The sequence below is a fragment of the Sinohyriopsis cumingii genome, chromosome 12, assembly GCF_028554795.1.
Source record: "Sinohyriopsis cumingii isolate HCF-2022 chromosome 12, ASM2855479v2, whole genome shotgun sequence".
NCBI classification, from domain to species: domain Eukaryota; kingdom Metazoa; phylum Mollusca; class Bivalvia; order Unionida; family Unionidae; genus Sinohyriopsis; species Sinohyriopsis cumingii.
Genome location: NC_142972.1, coordinates 92,075,040 through 92,101,712, shown reverse-complemented (window position 1 = coordinate 92,101,712; position 26,673 = coordinate 92,075,040). Strand labels below are relative to the sequence as shown.

The window sequence follows — 26,673 nt, the reverse complement described above, 5'->3', positions numbered from 1 at the left end:
ATATATATATATATATATATATATTAGTTGGTATTGTGATGGTGGAACAATATGGTCATGTGGAAGATATGTCAATATGGAGTCAAATTGAATTTAAATTTAATAAATTTGTTTAACACTATGAGTCTGTCTGGAATGAAGTGAAAATGCAATATTGTAAACGTGTAAATAATTAATAAGAAAGGTCTGTATTGTGCCAGGGATGAATGTAATGTTCATACAACTGTCCATAGATTTTCACAGCTTTCATGACTTAACCTTTTAGAATTCCCCCTCCTGTCAGGAAATACAACTCGTTTGCAAATTTTGTATACATATTCAGATGATCTGAGGAGAATTTCATTCCTCAGAAATTAATTTTCCTTTTTGGCTTATGTATATAGATATATATATCGTCAAGTACAATGGCATCCATAGGGAGGAAGAGAGAGAGAGAGACAGAGAGAGAGAGAGAGATAGACAGTGTGAGAGAGAGAAAGAGAGAGAGAGAGAGCTGTCCTTGTCTGGTTAGATACGCAACTGACAATACCCTATTTTTAAGAAAAGAAAATTAACCCACTCATTCAGTATCCATTATTTTCTGAATGTACACTACATGAGACATATGCTGAATTAAGAAATTCATAATTAAAGAGGACTACTTCAATCTTTTTGCTGGTCGTCTAATGTTTATTTCAAAGTAGTCGGCTTTTGTTGTTGTCATTCTCACCACATAGCAGGGATACAACTTTTATGTGTGTGTGTGTGTGTGTGTGTGTGTCATTTGGATTTGTAGCGTAGCTTTTACAATTTTTTCAGTCATATCGTTAGGATGTCTGCAATGTGACGGTTTTTGTGATGTCTAGCACTGAAGGATAAAGCCGCAGACATGTAGCATGATGTCCCACCCACCTCTTAATGCTGAGCGCCTGATATGTCTCTGCTAGGGATCGAACGCACGACCTCCCACATCCGAGGCGGACGCTTTAACCACTAGGCCACCTGAACGGTCAACTTTTATGGTATTTGCAGATACTTGTATAGTCACTATTTTTCAAGCGCCATACAAAGATGACATTTTACAATGAAATTATATATTTTCACTTTTCATCCGAGACAGGGAATGTACGGCGTTATTTATGTGTGACATATTCACTCATTAATAAAATGTAGCAAATTCCGAACGAAGACCCCAAACAGAAACAAAAATTACACAGTTGAAAGATGACGAATCATATTCAGTTACTGCAGCACTCTCTGTTACACATCCTTCTCCCATTTATGTACATGACGTTGTTGATTTCATGATTGTGTTATTATCAGCAATATATCCATAATAGGCAAAGAAAGATAAGATAATTTGTATTACACATCTGTCTGTCAGTAAGATTACAGCGGATTCCCTTCACACAATGGAAATAAATCGTCAACTCCTTGACCTCGTTTTTGTCTTTGTTTCTGCAGAGTTTCAGCAGCCAAGGTGATTATTCTATCACAAATAACATCCCACGAAGGACGAATCACAAATTGACCTTCTTTGTTAGACCATGTTGCTCTGGTGTAATATTTGATCAGGTTTTGAACAGTTGTCTCGGCTTGTGATGTAACTGTCTGTTCCTCCATCAGTATCAAGACTTTTCTTTGCTTTTGAATTGCAACTGCACATTCAGCCTGGCTCCATTCCGACTGGAGAAAAGCTGGTGTTATAATGGGAACTACAACTAGACTTTCATCGATACATCGGTGTATTTCATTTATGACTAACATTCCGGGTGTGAAATTGTCCTTTCCAGTGCAGAGAACTTCCTCGTCAATATCTAATTTATTGTTTATAACGGTTCTAAGAGCAGGTAGAACAACTGTTTCAACAAAATCGTCGTCATGACTGCAGAAGGGAATAAATGCAATATAACTGAAATTTCTGTGGCAGTTATGAATTTCCTTTCTTAGGTTTTTTATGTCTTTCTCCTCCTTTCGTTTTCGTCGAATGTGACGAACCATAAACGCTATAATGCTCAAACTTATGATCACGGACACAGTTCCTGATATAGCTTTGATGACAGTAGCAGAAAGCTGACAATCAGATTCGACCCTTTGATGCAATTCATTGTCAAGGGGATGATTTGTGTGTCCATATTTACATGTCAAAGTATTCCCATTGGCCAATCCAATCTCCGTAGTAACAGCCCACTTCAGAAAACCAATATTTTCGCACTTGCATTCAATAGGATTGTCAGAGAAATCTATCTTTACATATTGCGGAATAATGGTCCCATCGACCACAAGACTCACATTTGCGCTAGGATTATTGCTATATCTATATTTTTCTGCGATATTGTTTATCTCCAGTGACTGCCAAAGCAGACCTTCAATCAAGTAGCTAATACTGCTTTCTTTGTCTTTAGCTTGATGCGCGTATAGCACTTCCAAGGTTTGACATGTTTTGGAAGGCAAACCTCCTAACTGATTTTTACCTAAATCTATGTATTTCAAATTCAGGATATGGGTAAAATCGATACTGAAGTCCGTAAGGTCGTTCTCTCGCAGATCAAGGAGCATCAGTTTGGTATTAGAAGACAGGAAGGTAGTTGGTATTGAACTAAGGTGGTTTTTTTGAAGCAACAATACCTCAAGCTGTACGTTTCCACTCAGTAAATTACTGAAATCGTCCATATCTTGCATTTTATACAACTGGTTTTCAGAGAGGTTAATAATCTTAAGTGAAGGGAAGCTGCTTAGGACTGGTGGCGATATGTATTCCATACCGTTTTTCGAAAGATCAATCTTCATCAGCCCGCGAAAACAGTTTGTCTCTATCTTTGTTGAGTTGATATGGACAATGTGGTTACTGCTATAATCCAAAAATTCCAAATTCCTACAGTCGCAATTAGTCACTTGTATTTCATAATTTATCTGAATGGGCTTGTCAGTCATTACCAGGTCCGCACCAATATAATATTTTAGCGCTTGAGGCATGTTGCAAGTAAGTTTGCTCCATGTTTTTGGTTTACGATATGTTACCAAACTTTCACATCCACTAACATCTAGCACTTGCAGGTTTGGTACTGAATCATCGATGGTGGTTTTATGAGTGATTCCAACCCAAGGCATTTTTGAATGTGATGCATTGAAATATCTTAAATAATAAAGAGCAGCGCCATCGTCGGTAGCATTAAAGGACAACCCGGCTATGTTTGCATAACTTATATCTAGGTATATAAGTTCTTTTCCTTTCAACGCATTTAAAAATCTTTCTCCAAGGATACTAGCTTCATTAGTACCCATTTGAAGATAACGTAACGATAGATATTTAAGTTTGCTGGCTTTACCTGTCAGAGCCATTTCTACAACAGATAATTTCAAATTCCTGTCTCCATCAAGATATAGTGCTTCAAGATCTGGAGTAGAACGAAGCATGTCTGGATGAATGTAGTCAAGGTCCTTGCATGTCGATATTGATAGATATCTCAGGTATTTCAGTCCATCCAAAACTGATGTATCAATTGAATCGATAGATGTAAATCCAAGAAGGCAAAGTTCAGTTACATTCATCCAACTAATGTCATGGAATAGTCCGTTAGGAAAGGATCCCTTGAGTTCATCCGTTCCGGTTAGTGTCACCTTTTGTACAAAGTATGGCAAGGAAGGCGGAATATCTTCTATGCGTGATATACCGTTACAGATAGAAGAAGTGCCCTCCAAATTACACGATCTTGATTCCCCTTTGAAAGCAAGTAGGAGTCCGATTAAACACGATATATATTTTCGCAACATATCGGGAACATGCTCTTACGTCATGAGACTAAGTGTGCAAAGTTTGAAGAAATATAAATTGTTCTGAAAAAAGAAAAACACAGTTAATTGAAGCTTCATTATTACAATCATAATGGCAGAATGTAAGACTTTTTTTACGTTCATTTAAATGGTTGGAGGCACTATCAAAGTTGGTGTATTTCTATAATGAAACTTATATTTGCTATCTTACTCATAATATTCAAAAGTCGTCACTACATTAACGAGAAACACAGATTGATAAAAATGATTGCTAAATCATTTTACAAACAGGCTACACATATTTAGAGACCAAAACTCGTATTTTATAAAGGAGATCACCTTCAAATGAAATTATCTTGAATATATAATAGGAAATTCAACACCATGTAAGCATTGCACAATGAAAATCACTTACATGTTAAGCTTAATTACGGATATATGGTGTTTAATATTCTAATGATAAATATCGAATAGGATATAGCGGCTCGCATGTGACGGCCATACTTATCATGAAAAATGACATGAGACGGACTTAAAGATTATCTGTGGGAACAATCCTTTATATATATATATATATATATATATATATATATATATATATATATATATATATATATATATATATATATATATATATATAATTAATAAATCGCCTAGTGAAAACCAAAAACAAAGAAAAACATCAAATACTGAAGATATTTTAACTTAACTTGAATAAATCACAATAGATGTGAGTTAGCATTTGATTCATAGTAAACGTGCCGGCAATAATATATTTAATCACCAATTATTTTCCAGCACGGAAACAAGTCTGCTAGTAGGAGAATAATAACAAAATTGGGTTCTAAACTGAGAAAGTATAGCATAAATTCACAATATAAGGCTTTTTAACAGTTGCTACCAGTGCCTCGCCAGCAACACATCCAACCTTTTAATGTTGAAGAGCGTAAAGGCAAGCAAAACAGTAGAGCAACTTTTGTATTTCATGGCTGTAAACAGTTTTCTCTAAATCTAATGAGTGACAGAGCATGATTAGCTTGTAATACAATATAAATCCAAAATTAATGTTATTTTCAAATGTCAACATGAAGTTATAAAGGAACTGAATTATTGGACCGAATCTGTTATACAGACATAATTTTGTCTAAACCTTGGACAGGGTTACAAAAAAGGATTTGGATAATGTTCTACCTCTGTCGAAGGGGCCCCGACTGGCCGAGTGGTCTAAAGCGCTCACCGTTACGGATCACTGCCATCTCACCTCTGTCTGTGTGAGTTTGAGTCTCATGCTCGGCTAACGTGGGTACGTGAGAAAGCCTGCCATTTGCTTCTCGTGGGTCGGTGGTTCTTCCCGGGTTTTCCAGGGTTCTTCCTCCACCAATTATAATGGCTGCCATGTGTAGCCTATCTTGTGCTAAAAATATGGCGTTAAACCCTACAACAACAACAACAATAACAACAACCACTGTCGTAATCAAATATGCTACTTAATGCCGGTAACATTTATTCTAGGTAGTGAAAGTATATTCAAAAACTCTGTAATTGAAAGTTCCAATCACAGAACATTGTGACAACAGGGTAGATTATAGCTGGAATATAGGTTATTGAACGAGTATTTTTCTATAGGAATAAAATTGTTTTCAGAAGACAATAAGGCAGAATATCATACTGCTTGTAAACATTAATGCTGGATAACATACATACCGTAATATACAAAAAGGTGTCGGCCTATGAATCTATAACATAGTCCCTACACATAATCATACCGTGTTGCAGTCTTGTTGAAAGTTTGCATATTCTAAGTGTGTTGTGTCATGTGAGGTGCTTTATTCTATTCACATTACTGAATGTTGCACAAATCCATTTAGTAATTTTCTCATTTGTCCAAGGCGAACAGGGAAGTGACGAAAACGAAGAATCAGGAAGTGAAATAAAGAGACCGTGATTTCCCTTTTTGTGCATTGATACACATTTAACATTCTGAAGAAAAAAAGATTTATGCTCATTTCAATAATTAAATTAAAATGTTGATATGAAATAGTCCAATTGAGTCCATCTTTGTGGGGACTTGGTGTAATGATGTAAGTATGAATTAACCACTTGCACTTCACCTATAATTGTTTCATATAATTAGTTGACATCAGCCAAGATGTGATCGAGTGGAAGTTTGAAGCTATGGTTTAAAATGCATTAAAGGGATTAAAATAAAAGATCAGATGAAATACATGAGATGAGCATATTACTAAAAAAACGAAGAAACAAATAAAAACGGAAATTATTTTGACGCCTTATGAATATCTTCCGACTTCATTCTACCAAAATGTTTAATGTTTAAGTATAGGAAACTTCCAGTGAACAAAAGACTTTGTCTAGACCTACTTTGGGCATTGAATGTGAATTCCTAATGAAAAAGTACTTTTACAAAATTGTATTTCTCGTTTTCTTCAACTAAATGCATTGAAATAATAACAATATTATCACCATATGTTCCTAAATAGCCTATTTTACAGCAAAAAAAGGTATGTTACGATTAAAATCAAATCACATAAGAAAGTTATCTATGGACGTAACCTTGCTTTCATTGCCACCATGCAGTGTCTTCCCAGTATGCTATATAGGGTAATATAGGGTAGCGACGTTTAACTAGTTTTGATGATAAAAGGATTTGACCCATTTGTACATGGTTCTTTATGAGCGGGTATCAGTCAACCTTGACAAATGCAGGTGTCTGAGTTGCTATTGATGGTATGAGGTGTTGAAGTTGACTAAAGCATGTAAGTCCGGAGCGGGCCACCTTGCATTAACGGTTGTTCACTGCACTTTGCTCATGTTGGAAAGGATGATCGAACACAGTTTGGCAGAAGCTCTATTCCAGTGACTTAGTACTGCACTGTATATTATATACTGCGCTATCTAATATATAATTAAATAAACAATGAATCAATTCAAAGAAAGTGGAGAAGATTGGCTTGGTGTCCGCAATTTTCCATGTTAGCTGATCTCGAAAGTGCTTCTGATATCTACGAAAGTGTCCATAATCATATCACTAGATTAGACCTGCTTTGGAAAGGCGCAGATATAAATAATCGATCTTCAACGCACACATACCCCCCCCCCCACATACACACACACACGTTCGTCTGGACGCATAGATGAGTGAGATAACACGGTTGTTGTTGTTGCGTTGCATTATAGAGATGTGCGTCTGCAATAGACATGTACATCTGGTTAATGGTGCCATAGGCACCTTTTTCATTACTCCGTGGGGAAGGAATGGTGCCACATCCCCCAGGCATTTACGTTCTCACAGAGAACTACTTGATTGTAGCCGTTAGATTGTAGAAGCATTATGTTCTTAAAAACCTAACTGTAAGGCTCTTGCATAAGTGGGAACAGTGAAAGCACACACTCATGTTAGTAAAAATTCAGTCTGCATTAACATTGCCCCAGGTATCAACCGAAGCAGTATGTAACGTCCGCTGCGATTGGTCGGCAGCGATGACGTCACATTAGGATACCTGGTCGTGTGGCAAGTGGAAATCGTTCCACATCTTGCCACATGTACGATATCCGAGCGTGGTGAAGGAGGAAAAGGCACTCGGCAAGCCAGCAATGGATGTTGTTTACTCCCCGGAACGCCAGCCCGTACAATTTCAAATTAAGTCCAATTGTACTAATGGACATTGATAATTCTAATGATGTGTTAGCAACCTGTGCAATTAGTTCAAATTCATACACGTCGTATAATTTTCCTACGTTTCTACTTACTCTATCTAATCTAGTACAGGGTGTACATATGAAGTACCTACTTTCCCTATTTAAAGTAATATGTCTAAGCGACATTTAAAAGTTTTGTCACTGTAAGGATTTTTGGTAGTTGTGAATTTTGAGCGGTGGTCCAATGGTTCAAATTTGTAAGTTTTTTGGCAAAATCAACGAGGGAAATCAAGCCATTTTAGGTTTCATTATTAGATAAGAAGCAAATTTTTAGCCTTTAAAAGGACTGTTTAGGTGGTGCACCTCTGTATGGTTCTCCACCATGATTGATGAAGTTTCTTGGCGGGTAAATATCGTCTCCGGGGCATTCTTTTGGTGGGCCTGATTCAATTAGGTCTTTCAAAATCCAGTCATTCATTCGAACCTGGTATGCTATGTTTGGTGATTCTAATCCATGATGGACTCTCACAATGGTAGCAATCATGACGGCTAAATTTAGTGGACATTCCTGGAGTAATTCACCTCTCTTTTTGAAAGCAGTCAGTGTTTTTTCTTTTACTTTTGATTTGCTTGGCTTGGTGGTGGTGGTTGTTTAATCTTCCCATTTGTTGAGTATAAGGGTGTTCATTTCATCCAAAAAGAGTGCGGCTTCTTCTTTGTTGTACCATATGTCTTTTAAACCATAATCCTCTGTGTATCCCCAGGCAATATGTCTGTTTGCCTCATACAGACTGTGTTTGCCCACGTTTGGATCTGCTGGGTTTGCTGGTTTGGGTGGTGATGTGGCTGTATTTGCAGACTCCGATTGGTCAGATTAGGTTGGTGTAATTGTAGGTGATACGGATTGTAGAGGTGGTGGTGGTGGCGATGGAGTTAGTTTAAGCTCCTTTTTCGACTTTACAGTTTGAAGAATTGGTGTTTCAGTCGTATTTCTAATGCTTTTCAACATAGGTGAAACTTGTGGTGGTCGTTGTTCCCCGACTGGTTCAAACTGCTGCTCTTTTATAATTGTCGTCATTGTTGAAGCTTCCTTGGTGGTCGCCGCCCTTTGTATCTGTTGTAGTTCTTTTGTCTGGGTAGAAATGGTAGTGGTGGTGGTTGTGCCAGTTAATAGGGGCCGGTGCGGGGATTACTGCAATAGCCGGCAGATATCTCTTCGTGACGCTTGACTAGCTTTGTGCGCTCTGTGCAGTTCTGCTTTCCATCGCTGTCGTGTTACCTCTTGCTCTGTTCAACGTGAATGGATAACATGGTTGTATTTTTTACATTATATTGAAGAAATTAGTCAACTTTCCTTGATGATTATCTTAATCTTCTTGGAAATATCGAACTCATATTCAGTTACCACAAACATCAAAACGATAAGCCATGAGATAAAAGTTGCAAAATTTATGGTATATACTTTGTTAGTCTCACGTCTTTAATTAAACGTACGGGAATGAAACAATTAAATTTAAATGCGTACAAATCATACCTATAATGTTGCCATGATTCCTTTATTTTTTTTACTTTATCCGGATTTTTAAATACAAGAATTCAGCTGTGCAGTTCATGCTCTCTCTCTCTCTCTCTCTCTCTCTCTCTCTCTCTCTCTCTCTCTATATATATATATATATATATATATATATATATATATATATATATATATATATATATATCACTGATATCAAAGGTCAATTTGGACACCAACTTCATCTTATATGTCACTGAGAAATATTCTGCCGAACATGTTGTTGTCACTTCAATAATAAACTCTTATATCTCGACAAAGATACCGCAAAATGTACATAAACTACTTTTCGCTACACTGCCATTCTCCCCAGCGTCTATTTCGTCCATTTTCACTTAATATTACTTCATTTCGTAAAGTTACAAAAGGTGTTGGCATTTTGTTAAGAATTTACAATGCATAACAACAAATCACTCCCGTCATTTCATAGCTGTAATATTATTTAATATTTTAACTGATCCAAAGGTACGTAATGTATTTCTCATCGTTAATTAATCGCAGTTTCATATGCGAAATTTAGGACTCGACCTTGTTATATTTAAAGCGGACATGTATCTGTTTTTAACATTATAGACATGGATGGGAGTTCATAGTGTATGGTGCGAGATAACTCATGTGCAAACAGCATATCCTTGTATACAGAGTAGAAAAATTAATTCTCACGTACACAGTCTGGCAATCTGTTAATCACATTTGAGATAAAGACTGTTTTCACCGTGTTCATTGATGATGCTGGGGGATACATTTCGTTGATATCTCTCCTTGCCCCATCCAGGGTGAATCCCACTTCAAAACACAAAACAAAATGATAATCAGATGGTCCAGTGCTCTGTCGTTCCTGACTAATCCGAACCAAGCCACTCCTATGCAACCGTGAGTTAGCTTTTTTGTTTACATGTATGCATCAAGCATAAAAATAATATTGCCATAAATGGGATACGCTTCTAAACTACAATCAAATATTTGTGACTACTACTGTGATGTCACTCCACAGTGATGGCGTTAAATTGGGATATGCCTTATTGCAAAACAAAGTGAGTTCATTGAAAGGCTATTACTTTATGTTATTTACTCCTTTTCTTTTTCAGAAATAAGAGCCAATTTAACAGTATTAAATATATTTCTCTTGGATTGTCTTGTATTTAAAGAAATGTGTTACGCTGATCTACAGTAAAGTGCTTATTTACTAAACAACAAAATCCTGATGATACTTCATCACAAAACTAATTTAGTCGAACTTAAACATGATTTCCGGAAAGAATAAAGCCCTTTCACGTTTGGACAAAATGATTTTGATTAGGCATTCAGTTGCATTGCCAATGATGAAAAATAAGAAAACGTTTGTACGTGGCGACGTGCTTTTGAGGGAGAAACTCAATATTGTCACATTGCCATAATATAGTGTTGTACGAAGTTAATATTTTCAATACTGCTAACATCCAACACTGCCCTTTTCCATGTACGCAGTTCTACTTTAAAGTTTAACTGAATGAGTTGATCGAACATGACCACATCCACAAGTAATATTGTATATTTCTTGAAGAATGTTTCAAGTAACACGTTGCAATGGTTCTGATTTCGGGTTCGGGAAACACTGTCACATTCACCAGCACATAGCACTCGCAGGTTTGGTACGGAATCACAGATAGTGGTTTTATGAATGATTCCATATCAGGCTTTTTGTAAATGAAACATATTGCGATATCTTAAATGGTAAATTGCAGAATATTTGAAGTTGCCAATAAAGGAAATCCCGCCTCCTTAATTGTTGGGAACGCTTCGGCTCCCACTCTCGCCGCTGTCTCTCCAATTCTAACTTCAAATTTTTATCTGAGAGACAGCAGGCCTCAGTGGTGGTGGTACTGGTTGTGGCTTTGGCTGATGATGTGTTGGTGAGGGCGTGCCCACCTCAGGGTTGACCTCACAGGTCTGTCTTATAATACGGTTAGGTAAGATCGATCTTTTCTTTTCTCGTCTTTTTCTTTTTCCTCTCCTCATCCTCTCCATTTTGATTTCTTTTGCAATAACCTCCATGGCTAGCTTATTCAGCAGACACGGGGTACATTCCAGGTGCATCTGGAGTTCTAAACGTTTGGCAGTCCTACTCATGATGTTGATCTTCAGACCTCAACGATTTCTAGCCAGACAGACGACCGGTCCGCTTTATATTGCTGAAGCACGGACGTGAAGTAAAACCTCCCATTACAAAAAACTAACAATACCCAAAACACCATTAAAGAATGGAACGTGAGGACCTAAAAGAACCAATCACGTTTACTTTTTAATCTACAAACACACTTTATTGCCATTCATACATATAAAAAAGCATTGACGATCTTACGAGTCAGGGAGAGGAAGTGTCTATAGGCACACTTCTATCCCAGCACTTACAAACACACACACACACACACACACACACACACACGCGCGCACGCACACACACACACACACACAATTTTACAAGTCAGGGAAACGATGTTTTTATAGGCACACTTCTAAATTTACTTTACCTACAGACCGACACGAATACACAAATATTTGACAATTTTTGACTACTATCTCTTTTCTAGTTTTTTGGCACAGCCCTGAAAAGGGATGTTTTGATTGGAGTTGTGACAATCTCTTATCGTCAAAGTTTGCGTCCCTCTCTGGTTGCAGGGTGTCCCACTGGACACGGTCTGCTTCTTCGGATGGAGAAGGAGAACTTCTTAGTGTCTACATGACATTCTACAAGGCCTTTGTCTGGCTCCTGCGGTTGTTGTTGTTGCTGCTACTGCCTTTTCTGCTCTCTCTGCTGTTTCTGAAGTCTGTACTTGTCTGTCCATTCTTCGTGATCCATTTTTATTTATTTTTTAAAGACCTCATCTATCATGCCTTGTCGCACTTTCAGCATCCTCATATGTTCAATCTAGACATTCTTTTACATCAGGATTTGTCTCACATGATGCAAACAGACGCGTGCTTCGTTTAGCTTTGTCAATTTAGAACACATCTTTTCGGGTTGACGCATTCACAATGAATTACTGGACTAGAGAACGCCACGCTTTATATGTCTCATGCGCGGCCCCGATAGAAAACATCCCTGTGGTTTTTTGGTAGGAACGCAATAGCTCATCTCATGGTGGGGGATAAAGAGAAGTCAAGAGGCAAAGATGGTGAGACAAAAATTTTAAACCAAAACACCAAACATATAATTTTTGATAAGATTTTAATTCATCCAACAAACAACCAACCAATAATATAACATCAACACATATTTTTAGACAACACATTTTTGGCAAGGTTGACAACGTTGTGAAGTCAAGTTAGATTGAGGTCATTTATCTACTTTTTCATCGTTTCTAGATGAGTCACGATCAAAATAGGTCTCTAAATGTTCTTAGGGATATCTAAGACTGAGTCGATGAAGAAAATACACACAATATTGTCCACACATCATGGAATCTGTGCCTTGTAGTTTCACATTATTGAAGCGAGTCGTCTGAGCATTTCTTCTCATTAAGGTGATGATGTCTTCTTCCAAAGGCAGCAATCTATACAAATGAAAAATACTCCCCACAGGTGTCGTGGAGAAAGTAGACGGCTACACAGTGTGTTGATGCGCTGGATGGTCTTTAGGTTTGCGAGGAAGAAGTTCATCTTTAGCGCACATGACAATATTCCAAGAAGCGGATTACGAACTGTTTTTCAAAAGGTAATACATTTCCCAGATATCCATTTTTTTCTTCTTGTTTCACATTTAATGCTAGGTCATCAATTCAATTCTGAGTTTTTGCTTGAAACACATAGAACTGTTTCTTTGTCAACCCTGTCATTTGTTTGCCAGGTGTTTGGCAAAACAAAAGACTAAATGTTTTTTTTCTTTCTGTGTACCTTTTTTATCGGCCGATCTAATCCACAAAGTATGGTTATATTGAAATATTAAAGTTACGTTACATGAGAACTGAATGATTAGTCCGAACTATTTATATACACATAACTTTTTTGCTTTTCACTTTAAGAAGGACTAATCGGTACGTTATCAGATTTGATCTACCAATGTCGTAAACAAATATGGTACATAAATTCATTATAAGAGACTCGGGGAAGTGGAACTATCTTCGAAAACATGCAGCCTCTGTACATCAGCAATAATTAATGTTGTTGAAGGAACAAAGTACTGTTGAGATAATGGTTATTCAGACACAAGAAAAGACAATTAATTTTCAAATATTCAAATGCTGTTAAATATTAATGTTCGATAGTATACGGAGAGTAATGTAAAATTGATGGCGGCCATTAACCCTATAATATAGTTGTAAATTTAAATTTCATAGTGTATGTGAATACCTAATGAAACTGCTTCAGGGCGCAAAATTTTTAACAAGTTGCATTTCTCTTTTTATTCAGCTATATACCTTGAAGTAATAGCAATACTATCGGAAGTTGTTTAGAAGTGGCCTATTGTATCTGTAACAACATGCTAAAATTAAAATCGATCAGGGTCGACCGTTCTTGCTGGATGTATCTTTTACCTCATTTACGTCATATGGTATCTTCTTTACATACTATTTGGAGTAATATATGGTAGTTAGGGTGATTTTTGATAATATTGATTTGTTGCATGAGTATTTGGTTCTTTACGAGCTGATATCGGGGCCCCGAGTGGTCTAAAGAGCTCTCCGTTATAGATCACTGCCATCTCACCTCTGTCTGCGCCGGTTCGAGTCTCGGATTCAGCCAATGTGGGCATGTGAGAAAGCCTGCAAGTAGCTTCTCGTGGGTCGGTGGTTCTTTCCTGGTTTGTCCCGGCTTCTTCCTGTACCAATAATACTGGCCGGCATGTATAGCCTATCGTGTGCTGAAAAATGGCGTTCAACCCCACAAAAACAACAACAACAATATCGAGCTGATATCAGATAAACATGGTCCAAATGCAGCTGTGATACTTAATAGTTGATGTTTTCCGAATGTGTTGAAGCTGATGAAGACATGAAAGTCCGGAGGAGGGCACCTGATAATGATGTTTGACCAGTAACAATTGATTGTGCTGGAGCGGATGAGAATTTTTATCTTCTTCGATATGACGAATACTTATTACGTTATCAGGTCGATAAAATGTGAATTCATGTTCATCGTACGTTTTAAATAAAAGCAGAAGAATGAAACTATTCAGTCTCACTGTACGTAAGCAAAGCAAAACGTGTGGGTACTGTACAAAAAGGTGCATGTTATAACGTGTAGGTAATGTAAGTAAACACGAATTAACTTATGCATCTTTTTTATATCAACATTCCTTTGTATGCGTATGGAAGTTTATGCAAGCCTATGTTGAATATTTAGATCGGTACCGCAAGCTTTGATGTAGCCGACATTTGTGATTTGATTGAGGAAACATCAGCCACGTTCATGAAAATTACCATATTGGAAGCGTCGATTATGAAAGGATGCTGTGATTTCATCCATTTCCATCTGTGTTACATTCTATGGAACGTTTGGCAGAAAAAGCGAGAAATCTTATATCCTTGATATAAATATTCAGTTTCTCTTTCCAACTATAAGATCAGTTAGAATAAAGATTAAATCTCTTTGCGACATAACAGGAATTTGTATCTTATTAGGTGTGCATACATTAATGAACTCTGAACCTTCAACTCTCAAGAAAACAATGAATGACTATTTTGCCAATGAAACAGCAATCCTAAAATATAAACATCTTAAGGTTTATTTTGATTTCTGCGTACATAAGTTAATGCATCCGTGTATGTGTATACTTAAGTTGCCGTATAAATGTTTTCTGTGCACGTTCATAATTTAGAAGTCCGTATCAAATTATGCTGATACGTGAATAAATAAGTGCCTGTTTCAATATTATCCATGTACGTGTTAAATTGGTTTTATCAATAGTAATTCTGTATGTGTATAACTAAGTGGATATATAATATATAATCTGTGTACGTTAAGGTTCTGTATTAAATGTATTTGAGTACGTGTATAATTAAGTGATTGTTTAGAATGTTATTCATAATATTCTAAGGTTGACCTGAGTTTTGGAGGAACTTAGTATAATTGGATGAAGACGGATTTTCATTACTTTCTGAGAGGGACGTAGTGATTTTACGACATAAATTCAAATTTGATATTCTTGTGATGTATATGAAATCTGTTTCAATTATCTTGCATATATATATATATATATATATATATATATATATATATATATATATATATATATATGTATTAGTTGGTATTGTGATGGTGGAACAATATGGTCATGTGGAAGTTATGTCAATATGGAGTCAAATTGAATTTAAATTTAATAAATTTGTTTAACACTATGAGTCTGTCTGGAATGAAGTGAAAATGCAATATTGTAAACGTGTAAATAATTAATAAGAAAGGTCTGTATTGTGCCAGGGATGAATGTAATGTTCATACAACTGTCCATAGATTTTCACAGCTTTCATGACTTAACCTTTCACAATTCCCCCTCCTGTCAGGAAATACAACTCGTTTGCAAATTTTGTATACATATTCAGATGATCTGAGGAGAATTTCATTCCTCAGAAATTAATTTTCCTTTTTGGCTTAGGTATATATATATATATATATATATATATATATATATATATATATATATATATATATATATATATATATCGTCAAGTACAATGGCATCCATAGGGAGGAAGAGAGAGAGAGAGACAGTGTGTGTGTGTGTGTGTGTGTGTGAGAGAGAGAGAGAGAGAGAGAGAGAGCTGTCCTTATCTAGTTAGATATGCCAATGATAATACCCCATTTTATGGTAAAGAAAATTAGACCACTCATTCAGTACCATTTTTTTCTGAATGTACAATACATGAGACATATGCTGAATTAAGACATTCATAATTAATGAGGACTACTTCAATCTTTTTGCTGGTCGTCTAATGTTTATTTCAAAGTAGTCGGCATTTGTTGTGTGTCATTCTCACCACATAGCAGGGATACAACTTTTATGTATGTGTGTGTGTGTGTGTGTGTGTCATTTGGATTTGTAGCGTAGCTTTTACAATTTTTTCAGTCATATCGTTAGGATGTCTGCAATGTGACGGTTTTTGTGATGTCTAGCACTGAAGGATAAAGCCGCAGACATGTAGCATGATGTCCCACCCACCTCTTAATGCTGAGCGCCTGATATGTCTCGGCTAGGGATCGAACGCACGACCTCCCACATCCGAGGCGGACGCTTTAACTACTAGGCCACCTGAACGGTCAACTTTTATGGTATTTGCAGATACTTGTATAGTCACTATTTTTCAAGCGCCATACAAAGATGACATTTTACAATGAAATTATATATTTTCACTTTTCATCCGAGACAGGGATTGTACGGCGTTATTTATGTGTGACATATTCACTCATCAATAAAATGTAGCAAATTCCGAACGAAGAACAGAAACAAAAATTACACAGTTGAAAGATGGATCATATTCAGTTACTGCAGCACTCTCTGTTACACATCCTTCTCCCATTTATGTACATGACGTTGTTGATTTCTTGATTGTGTTATTCTCAGCAATATATCCATAATAGGCAAAGAAAGATAAGATAATTTGTATTACACATCTGTCTGTCAGTAAGATTACAGCGGATTCCCTTCACAAATTGACCTTCTTTGTTAGACCATGTTGCTCTGGTGTAATATTTGATCAGGTTTTGAACAGTTGTCTCGGCTTGTGATGTAACTGTCTGTTCCTCCATCAGTATCAAGACTTTTCTTTGCTTTTGAATTGCAACTGCACATTCAGCCTGGCTCCATTCCGACTGGAGAAAAGCTGGTGTTATAATGGGAACTACAACTAGACTTTCATCGATACATCGGTGTATTTCATTTATGACTAACATTCCGGGTGTGAAATTGTCCTTTCCAGTGCAGAGAACTTCCTCGTCAATATCCAATTTATTGTTTATAACGGTTCTAAGAGCAGGTAGAACAAATGTTTCAACAAAATCGTTGTCATGACTGCAGAAGGGAATAAATGCAATATAATTTAAATCTCTGGGGCAGTTATGAATTTCCTTTCTTAGGTTTTTTATGTCTTTCTCCTCCTTTCGTTTCCGGCGAATGTGACGAACCATAAACGCTATAATGCTCAAACTTATGATCACGGACACAGTTCCTGATATAGCTTTGATGACAGTAGCAGAAAGCTGACAATCAGATTCGACCCTTTGATGCAATTCATTGTCAATGGGATGATTTGTGTGTCCATATTTACATGTCAAAGTATTCCCACTGGCCATTCCAATCTCTGTAGTAACAACCCACTTCAGAAAACCAATATTTTCGCACTTGCATTCAATAGGATTGTCAGAGAAATCTATCTTTACATATTGCGGAATAATGGTCCCATCGACCACAAGACTCACATTTGCGCTAGGATTATTGCTATATCTATATTTTTCTGCGATATTGTTTATCTCCAGTGACTGCCAAAGCAGACTTTCATTCAAGTAGCTAATACTGCTTTCTTTGTCCTTAGCTTGATGCGCGTATAGCACTTCCAAGGTTTGACATGTTTTGGAAGGCAAACCTCCTAACTGATTTTTACCTAAATCTATGTATTTCAAATTCAGGATATGGGCAAAATCGATACTAAAGTTCGTAGGGTCGTTCTCTCGCAGGTCAAGGAGCATCAGTTTGGTATTAGAAGACAGGAAGGTAGTTGGTATTGAACTAAGGTGGTTTTTTTGAAGCAACAATACCTCAAGCTGTACGTTTCCACGCAGTAAATTACTGAAATCGTCCATATCTTGCATTTTATACAACTGGTTTTCCGAGAGGTTAATAATCCTCAGTGAAGGGAAGCTGCTTAGGACTGGTGGCGATATGTATTCCATACCGTTTTTCGAAAGATCAATCTTCATCAGCCCGCGAAAACAGTTTGTCTCTATCTTTGTTGAGTTCATGTGGACAATGTGGTTACTGCTATAATCCAAAAGTTCCAAATTCCTACAGTCGCAATTAGTCACTTGTATTTCATAATTTATCTGAATGGGCTCGTCAGTCATTACCAGGTCCGCTCCAATATAATATTTTAGCGCTTGAGGCATGTTGCAAGTAAGCTTGCTCCATGTTTTTGGTTTACGATATGTTACCAAACTTTCACATCCACTAATATCCAGCACTTGAAGGTTTGGTACTGAATGACCGATGGTGGTTTTATGAGTGATTCCAACCCAAGGTATTTTTGAATGTGATGCATTGAAATATCTTAAATAATAAAGAGCAGCGCCATCGTCGGTAGCATTAAAGGACAACCCGGCTATGTTTGCATAACTTATATCTAGGTATATAAGTTCTTTTCCTTTCAACGCATTGAAAAATATTTCTCCAAGGATACTAGCTTCATTAGTACCCATTTGAAGATAACGTAACGATAGATATTTGAGTTTGCTGGCTTTACCTGTCAGAGCCATTTCTACAACAGATAATTTCAAATTCCTGTCTCCATCAAGATAGAGTGCTTCAAGATCTGGAGTAGAACGAAGCATGTATGGATGAATGTAGTCAAGGTCCTTGCATGTCGATATTGATAGATATCTCAGGTATTTCAGTCCATCCAAAACTGATGTATCAATTGAATCGATAGATGTAAATCCAAGAAGGCAAAGTTCAGTTACATTCATCCAGCTAATGTCATGGAAAAGTCCGTTAGGAAAGGATCCCTTGAGTTCATCCGTTCCAGTTAGTGTCACCTTTTGTACAAAGTATGGCAAGGAAGGCGGAATATCTTCTATGCGTGATATACCGTTACAGTTATAAGAAGTGCCCTCCAAAGTACACGATCTTGATTCCCCTTTGAAAGCAAGTAGGAGACCGATTAAACACGATATATATTTTCGCAACATATCGGGAACATGCTCTTACGTCATGAGACTAAGTGTTCAAAGTTTGAAGAAATATAAATTTTTCTGAAAAAAAAAACACAGTTAATTCAAACTTCATTATTACAATCATAATGGCAGAATTTAAGACTTTCTAACGTTCATTTAAATGGTTGGAGGCACTATCAAAGTTGGTGCATTTCTATAATGAAACTTATATTTGCTATCTTTTTCATAATATTATTAAGTCGTAATTACTTTAACGAGATAAACACAGGTTGATAAAAATGATTGCTAAATCCTTTTACTAACAGGCTACACATATTTAGAGACCGAAACTCATATCTTAAAAAGGCGATCACCTTCAAATGAAATTATCTTGAACATATAATAGGAACGTCAACACCAAGTAAGCATCTGATATATGGTGTTCAATATTCTAATGATATATACTGAATAATATATAGTGGCTCGCATGTGATGGCCATACTGATCATGAAAAATTACATGACATAAGACGGAGTTAAAGATTCTCTGTGGGAACAATCATTTTATATATATATATATAGTAAATCGCCTTGTGAAAACCAAAAAACAAAGAAAAACACCAAATACTGAACATATTTTAATTTAACTTGAACGAATCACAATACATATGAGTTAGCATTAGATTCGTCGTAAACGTGCCGGCAATAAGGTATCGAATCACAAATTATTTTTCATCACGGAAACAAGTCTGCTAATATTAGAATAAGAACAAAATTGGGTTCTAAATGCTTTGAGATGCAATCATTGGTTAGTAAAAAGATTTGATTTCTTTAACGATTTCAAACACACACACACAAACACCACCACACAGACACATACACACACACACACAAACACACACGCATATATATATATATATATATATATATATATATATATATATATATATATATATATATATATAATCCTGAGAAAATATAGCATAAATTCGCAATGTGAGATAATTTTAATAGTTGCAAACCAGTGCATCGCCAGCCTCACATCCAACCTTTTAATGTTGAAGACCATAAAGGCAAACAAAAAATGCAGAGCAACTTTTGTATTTCAAGGCTGTTAACAGTTTTCTCTATATCTAATGAGAGTGAGAGAGAGAGAGCATGATTATCTCGTAATACAATATAAATCCAAAATTAATGTTATTTTGAAATATCAACACGAAGTTATAAAGGAACTGAATTATTGGTCCGAATCCGTCATACACACATAATTTTGTTTAAACCTAGGACAGGGTTACACAGTAGGATTCGGATACTGTTCCACCACTGTCGAAGGTGCCACGAGTGGCCGAGTGGTCTAAAGCACTCACCGTTACGGATCACTGCCATCTCACCTCTGTCTGCGCGAGTTCGAGTCTCAGGCTCGGCTAACGTGGGTACGTGAGGAAGCCTGCCAGTAGCTTTTCGTGGGTCGGTGGTTCTTCCCGGGCTTTTCCAGGGTTCTTCTTCCACCAGTTATACTGTCCGCCATGTATAGTCTATCTAGGCTGAAAAATGGCGTTAAACCCTAGAACATCAACAACCACTGTCGTAAACGAATATGCTACTTAATGCAGGTAACATTTACTCTGGGTAGTGAAAGTGTATTCTAAAACTCTGTAATTGAAAGTTCCAATCTCAGAACATTGTGCCAACAAGGTAGATTATAGCTGGAATATGGGTTATTGAACGAGTATTTTTCCATAGGAATAAAATTGTTTTCAGAAGACAATAAGGCAGAATATCAAAAAGCTTGTAAACATTAATGCTGGATAATATGCAAACCGTAATATACAAAATGATGTCGGCCTATGAATCTATAACATTGTCCTTACACATATTCATATCGTGCTGCAGTCCTGTTGAAAGTTAGCATACTCTAAGTGTTGCTGTGTCACGTGAGGTGCTTTACATGACTGAATGTGGCACAAACCCATTTAGTAATTTTCTCATTTGTCCAAGGCGAACAGGGAAGTGACAAAAACGAAGAATCAGAAAGTGAAATAAAGAGACGGTTATTTCCCTTTTTGTGGAGTGATAAACATTTAACATTCGGAAGAAAAAATGATCTATGTTCATGGTAACAATTAAATTTAAAGGTTCATATGAAAAAGTCAAATTACCTCCATCTTTGTTTGGACTTGGAGTAATGATGTAAGTATGAATTAACCACTTGCACTTCGCCTATAATTGTTTCATATATTTAGTTGACATCAGCCAAGATGAAATTGGGTGCAAGTTTGAAGCTATGGTTTAAAAGGCATGAAAGGAACGTTTAAAATCAAAAACTTGAAATAGATGAGAAGAGCATATCATTAGAAAAAAAACAACGGAAATTGTTTGAAACCTTATGAATATCTCCCGACTTCATACTACCAAAATGAATAACATTTAAGTGTAGGAAGCTTCCAGTGAACACAATACTTTGCCTAGACCTACTTTGGGCATTGAATGTGAATTCCTAATGTAAAAAGTACTTTTACAAAATCGTATTTCTTGTGTCCATCTTTGTGGGCACTTAGATTAATGATGTAAGTATGAATTAACCACTTGCACTTCACCTATAATAGTTCCATATATTTAGTTGACATCAGCCAAAATGTGATTGGGTGCAAGTTTGAAGCTATGGTTTAAAATGCATTAAAGTGACGTTTAAAATGAAAAACATGAAATACATGAGAAGAGCATATTACTAGAAAGAAAAGAAAAAACACAATGGAAATTTTTTGACACCTTATGAATATCTTCCGACTTCATGCTACCAAAATGTATAAAGTTTAAGTGTAGGAAGCTTCCATGAACAAAAGACTTTGCTTAGACCTACTTTGGGCATTGAATGTGAATTCCTAATGAAAAAAGTACTTTTACAAAATCGTATTTCTTGATTTCTTCAACTAAATGCATTCAAGTAATAACAATATTATCATGAGATGTTCCGAAATGGCCTATTTTACAGCAAAGGTATCTTACGATTAAAATCAATCACATACGAAAGTTATCGATGAACGTATCCTTACTTTCATTGCCACCATACAGTCTCTTCCCAGTATGCTATATAGAGTAATATAGGTTAGCGACGTTTAACCAGTTTTGATGATAAAAGGATTTGACCTATTAGTACTTGGTTCTTTATGAGCGGGTATCAGTCAACCTTGTCAAATGCAGCTGTCTGAGTTGCTATTGATGGTACGAGGTGTTGAAGTTGACTAAAGCATATAAGTCTGGAGCAGACAACCTTGCATTAACGGTTGTTCACTGCACTTTGTTCATGTTGGAAAGGATGATCGAACACAGTTTGGCAGAAGTTTTATTCCAGTGACTTAGTACTGCACTATGTATTATATTCTGCGCTATCTAATATATAATTAAATAAAAACTGAATCAATTCAAAGAAAGTGAAGAAGATTGGTGTGGTCTGGTCTCTGCGATTTTCCATGTCAGCTGGTCTAGAAAGTGCTTCAGATATCTACGAAAGTGTCCATAATCATATCACTAGGTTAGACCTGCCTTGGTAAGGCGCAGAAATAGATAATCGATCTTCCACACACACACACACACACACACACACACGTTCGTCTCGACGCATAGATGAGTGATATGACATGGTCGTATTTTTTACATTATATTGAAGAAATGAGATAACTTTCCTTGACGATTATCTTAATCTTCTTGGAAATATTGAACTCATATTCAATTACACAAACATCAAAACGATAAGCCATGAGATACAAGTTGATAGTTTTATGATATATCTTTGTTAGTCTTACGTCTTTATTTAAACGTACGGGAATGAAACTATTAAATTTAAATGCGCACAAACCATACCTTGAATGTTGACATGATTCCATTATTCTATTTTACTTTGTCCGGATTTTTAAAACTTTAAATACAAGAATTTAGCTATACAGTTCATGATCTCTCTCTCTCTCTCTCTCTCTTTATATATATATATATATATATATATATATATATATATATATATATATATATATATATATCACTCATATCAAAGGTCGGTTTGGACACAAGCTCCATCTAATATCTCACTGAGAAATATTCTGACGAACATGTTGTTGTTACTTCAATAATAAACTCTTATATCTGGACATACATACCGCAAAATGTACATAAACTACGTTTCGTTACACTGCCATTCTCCCCAGCGTCTGTTTCGTCCATTTTCACTGTATATTACTGCATTTCGTAAAATGACAAAAGGTGTTGGCATTTTATTAATAATTTACAATGCATAAAAACAAACCACACGCGTTATTTTATAACTGTACTTTTATTTAATGCTTTAACTGAACCAAAGGTACGTAATATATTTATCATCGTTAATTAATCGCATTTTCATATGCGGAATTTAGGATTGGACCTTTTATTTTTAAAGCGGACATGTATCTGTTTTTAACATTATAGACATGGATGTGAGTACATATTATGTGTTGCGAGATGACCCATGTGTAAACAGTATATCTTTCTATACAGCGTAGAAAAATTAATTCTCACGGACACAGTCTGGCAATCTGTTAATCAAATTTGAGCTGAGCACTGTTATCACCGTGTTTATTGATGATGCTGGTTGATACATTTCGTTGGCATCTCTCCTTGTCCCTTCCAGGGTCAATCCCACTTAAAAACACAAAACAAAATGATTATCAGAATGTCCAATGCTCTGTCGGTCCTGACTAATCCGAATGCTTCAAGCATAAAAATAATACTACCATAAATGGGGTACGCTTCTAAACTAGAATCAAATAGCGACAATGGGAATCCTATGTTAAAAAAGGGTCCAGGAACTCTGGAAACTAGGGGAATTTAACATGCGGAATTTTTAACATGGCTGGGCCTATAGAGCGAGAAGAGATTGGGCCTTTCTAGCGACAAGGGGAATTGAAGAGGGGTGACCTCACGGTTCTTGACACTGGAGAAACTATGTCAACAATGTTGCAAGTGGCTGATTTGAATCTGGCGGAACAATGTGGCAAAAGGTTGAACTGAATACATGCTACTCTGGATACAAATGAAGACATAGACATAGATACGTGGTTAAAGACAGGGCTAGAGACTAGGTTAGAGACGTAGACAAACAAAGATTTATCCACATAAATCTATCACACAAAATCATCGACTAAAGTTTTTAGGCAAGAGAGAATATATATATTTTTGCGGCAATGCAGTGGCCCTGAAAGTATCCGTTTAAGTGTTTCTAATGTATTTCATCCCGTCGTCTTATCCACCATCTTCTCATCCATTACATTTGTCTTCTTCAGTTTCTTTCCATTCTCTTTCTCATCCTCCTCCTTCTCATCTTGTTTCCTTTTGTCATTCTCCTCTTATTGTTCAAGATTAGTATTTGGGCTCTAATTTGCTCTTTTTTCAAAAGAAGAAAATTATGTTTGGCACTTAAGTATCTGCCAGTGTGCCAGAAGGATGATCCGTCTGACGCCAAATACTTTAGGTACGCTCCTGCAACCTTGCGAACTTTAGTTTAGTAATTTTCTAAGTTTCTAAGGCGAACGGATGCAGATGAATCAGAGCTCTTTTAAATGAAAATACAATTTTGTATTTAAAATCGTAATGCTGCGTATAACACATTTTTGACAGAGAAAAAAAAATAATCCGGCGTTTCTCTCATGATCTGATGTCAATCATGTTCCAGGTTGTCTGTTCTGCTTTTGTCTTCTATCTACCAGCAAGAACTCTGTTTGTTAGTACATTAAGCACGTTTTGGTCCATTATTCACAAAAGTACTAAACTTGAGTAACAATCAATATAAATCTTAGCGACTGAAAAAATGTTAATAAAAATCATTTAAATGTGTTGAAATTCATCAACGTTACTAGGATTATTTAGTCAGTGAAATTAGTTGATAAAGAGGTTAAACGTGCCTTTATAGATTAGGCACATAATTTCATAAAATTATTCAAAGACAATATATACTTTATACATGTGACATTTCTAATACATGTACACTAGTGTAAAATTTAGCTGCTGTACAGGTTAATATTGATGTCTGCAGAAATTTTAAAACAACAGTTTGATAGCTAGCTTACTTGCAGACACGCACGATGTCCTTCTGTTTGCGTCTGGCATAATTAGTCAAATAACAGCCTCTCACAGCGAACATTAGATGTTGATAATATTACATCAGCATTTGAACTGTTTTCACTTTTCATTACTTCACATTACAGACTTCCTTTTCCGGTAAACTTAAAACATTCGTTCGGTATTTTTATAGCATGATATTTATGTGTTATTAAATACAAAAAATCATTTTTCTCATCCTAACCTACATTTTACATAAATAAATGAAATTCAGAATTAAATACATTGGAAAACACAAATAGCATATATATATATATATATATATATATATATATATATATATATATATATATATATATATATATATATATATATATATATATATATATATATTGTTTTGACTCTATGGTTTTACATTAAGTAAACATGAACATAAAACAACAAATAATATATTTCTCTTGCATACAAAGTGAACTTTTAAAAATAAACTCACAATTATAGGTTACTGCATTTGTATGGGAATATATGATCGAATTTGTAGAATGTAATGCTGCACGACCTAGGGAGTGCAGTATATCCATTCGACAAAACGAGTTAATATTTTCCCATACAAATGCAGTAACCTATTTATTATATGCTCATTTTCGTATTCTACCTAAGGCTTGATTATATAAACAAAATACACAAGAAACAAAGTAATGAATGTATGTCGTATTCCAAACCAAACACACAAGTGCAGAGTCATCATTACACAACAACAACATTTTTAATGCGCACATAACTCCGTCCAGATAAATTTGAACTTATTCGCGCGCTAGACATAAGCTTCGAAAAAAATGGCGTTTTTGTCTACTTAAAATTGAAAGTTGTAGTTATGTTGTGAATGAATGTGCATTGCAACAAGTTTTCCATTTGATCTGGAATGATTAGATTTTGGTATTTTTGTCGATTCTATGAAAATTTGTGATTATGGACTGGATTTATATGTGACAATTCCACATGAAATACATCGGATTGAAGACGCGCGGTAGAAGCGTGTTGTCTTCTGCAAATGTGTTTCTGTTTCCGTCGTTGAATGTTTCAACTCATAATGTGGGAAAAATATGAAGTCTTTCAATTTCAGGTATCAAAATCAGGCTATGGAATTTAATGCTCATTTCATTTTGAGTGCAGTAAAGAGGATGTAATTGCACTATGTTCGAAATTACAGTACAATTTCGAAATGTGTAATCAAAACTGAGAACCTATGACATGGCTCATTTAACTCTGATTTGCAGAACTAAGAAAGTACATTTTGAGGAAATTCAGGATGTAAAACTGTAAGTATAATTTTTTTGCCATTCTTATTACCAGCTAAAGAAGTTAGTTTATGCCTTGTCACTTGTATGTTATTTGAAGGACCCTTTCTGCGCCTACTGTATAGCTAGCCTAAATCCGAAACATTGTATCAAACAAGCTAACGCGGAATGTGCCAAATTAGCTGGCATATGGCAGTCCACGAAACATTTGTTTTACTTCATTCAGAAACAAATTTCGTCAACCAAAACTTAAAGCGCCTACTACGCGAGTGTACGTTATTTGTTAATAAATCAAAAGTTCTGGCGTCTGTGTCCATTGTTTTTTTACCATAGAAAGTAGTTCATTTATGCACATGAATCCGATATTAAGGTGTGCAATATCTTAAAATACTGAACGATGCTGACAATGTAAAGTTAACGGAGAAAAAATGAGTATGTAATAATAGTGTTTATTAAATCTCTAAATAGTTCT

General features: G+C 35.9%; 2 protein-coding genes across 2 annotated transcripts; both read right to left on the bottom strand.

Annotated features, from left to right (window-relative positions):
• Positions 1 to 302: 302 nt before the first annotated feature.
• Positions 303 to 5,524, bottom strand: LOC149786982 (toll-like receptor 2 type-2). Its single transcript, XM_089978311.1, has 2 exons — positions 5,458 to 5,524; positions 303 to 3,816 (listed from the first exon to the last, which is right to left on the bottom strand). The coding sequence occupies exon 2, from the start codon at positions 3,751 to 3,753 to the stop codon at positions 1,369 to 1,371; it is 2,385 nt and encodes a 794-aa protein (XP_089834437.1). The 5' UTR covers positions 3,754 to 3,816; positions 5,458 to 5,524; the 3' UTR covers positions 303 to 1,368.
• A 10,345-nt stretch (positions 5,525 to 15,869) lies between these two features.
• On the bottom strand, positions 15,870 to 18,911 carry LOC149786981 (toll-like receptor 1). The gene has a single exon (XM_089978309.1). It carries the CDS (start codon positions 18,851 to 18,853, stop codon positions 16,514 to 16,516), a length of 2,340 nt encoding a protein of 779 aa, XP_089834435.1. The 5' UTR covers positions 18,854 to 18,911; the 3' UTR covers positions 15,870 to 16,513.
• Positions 18,912 to 26,673: the final 7,762 nt, after the last annotated feature.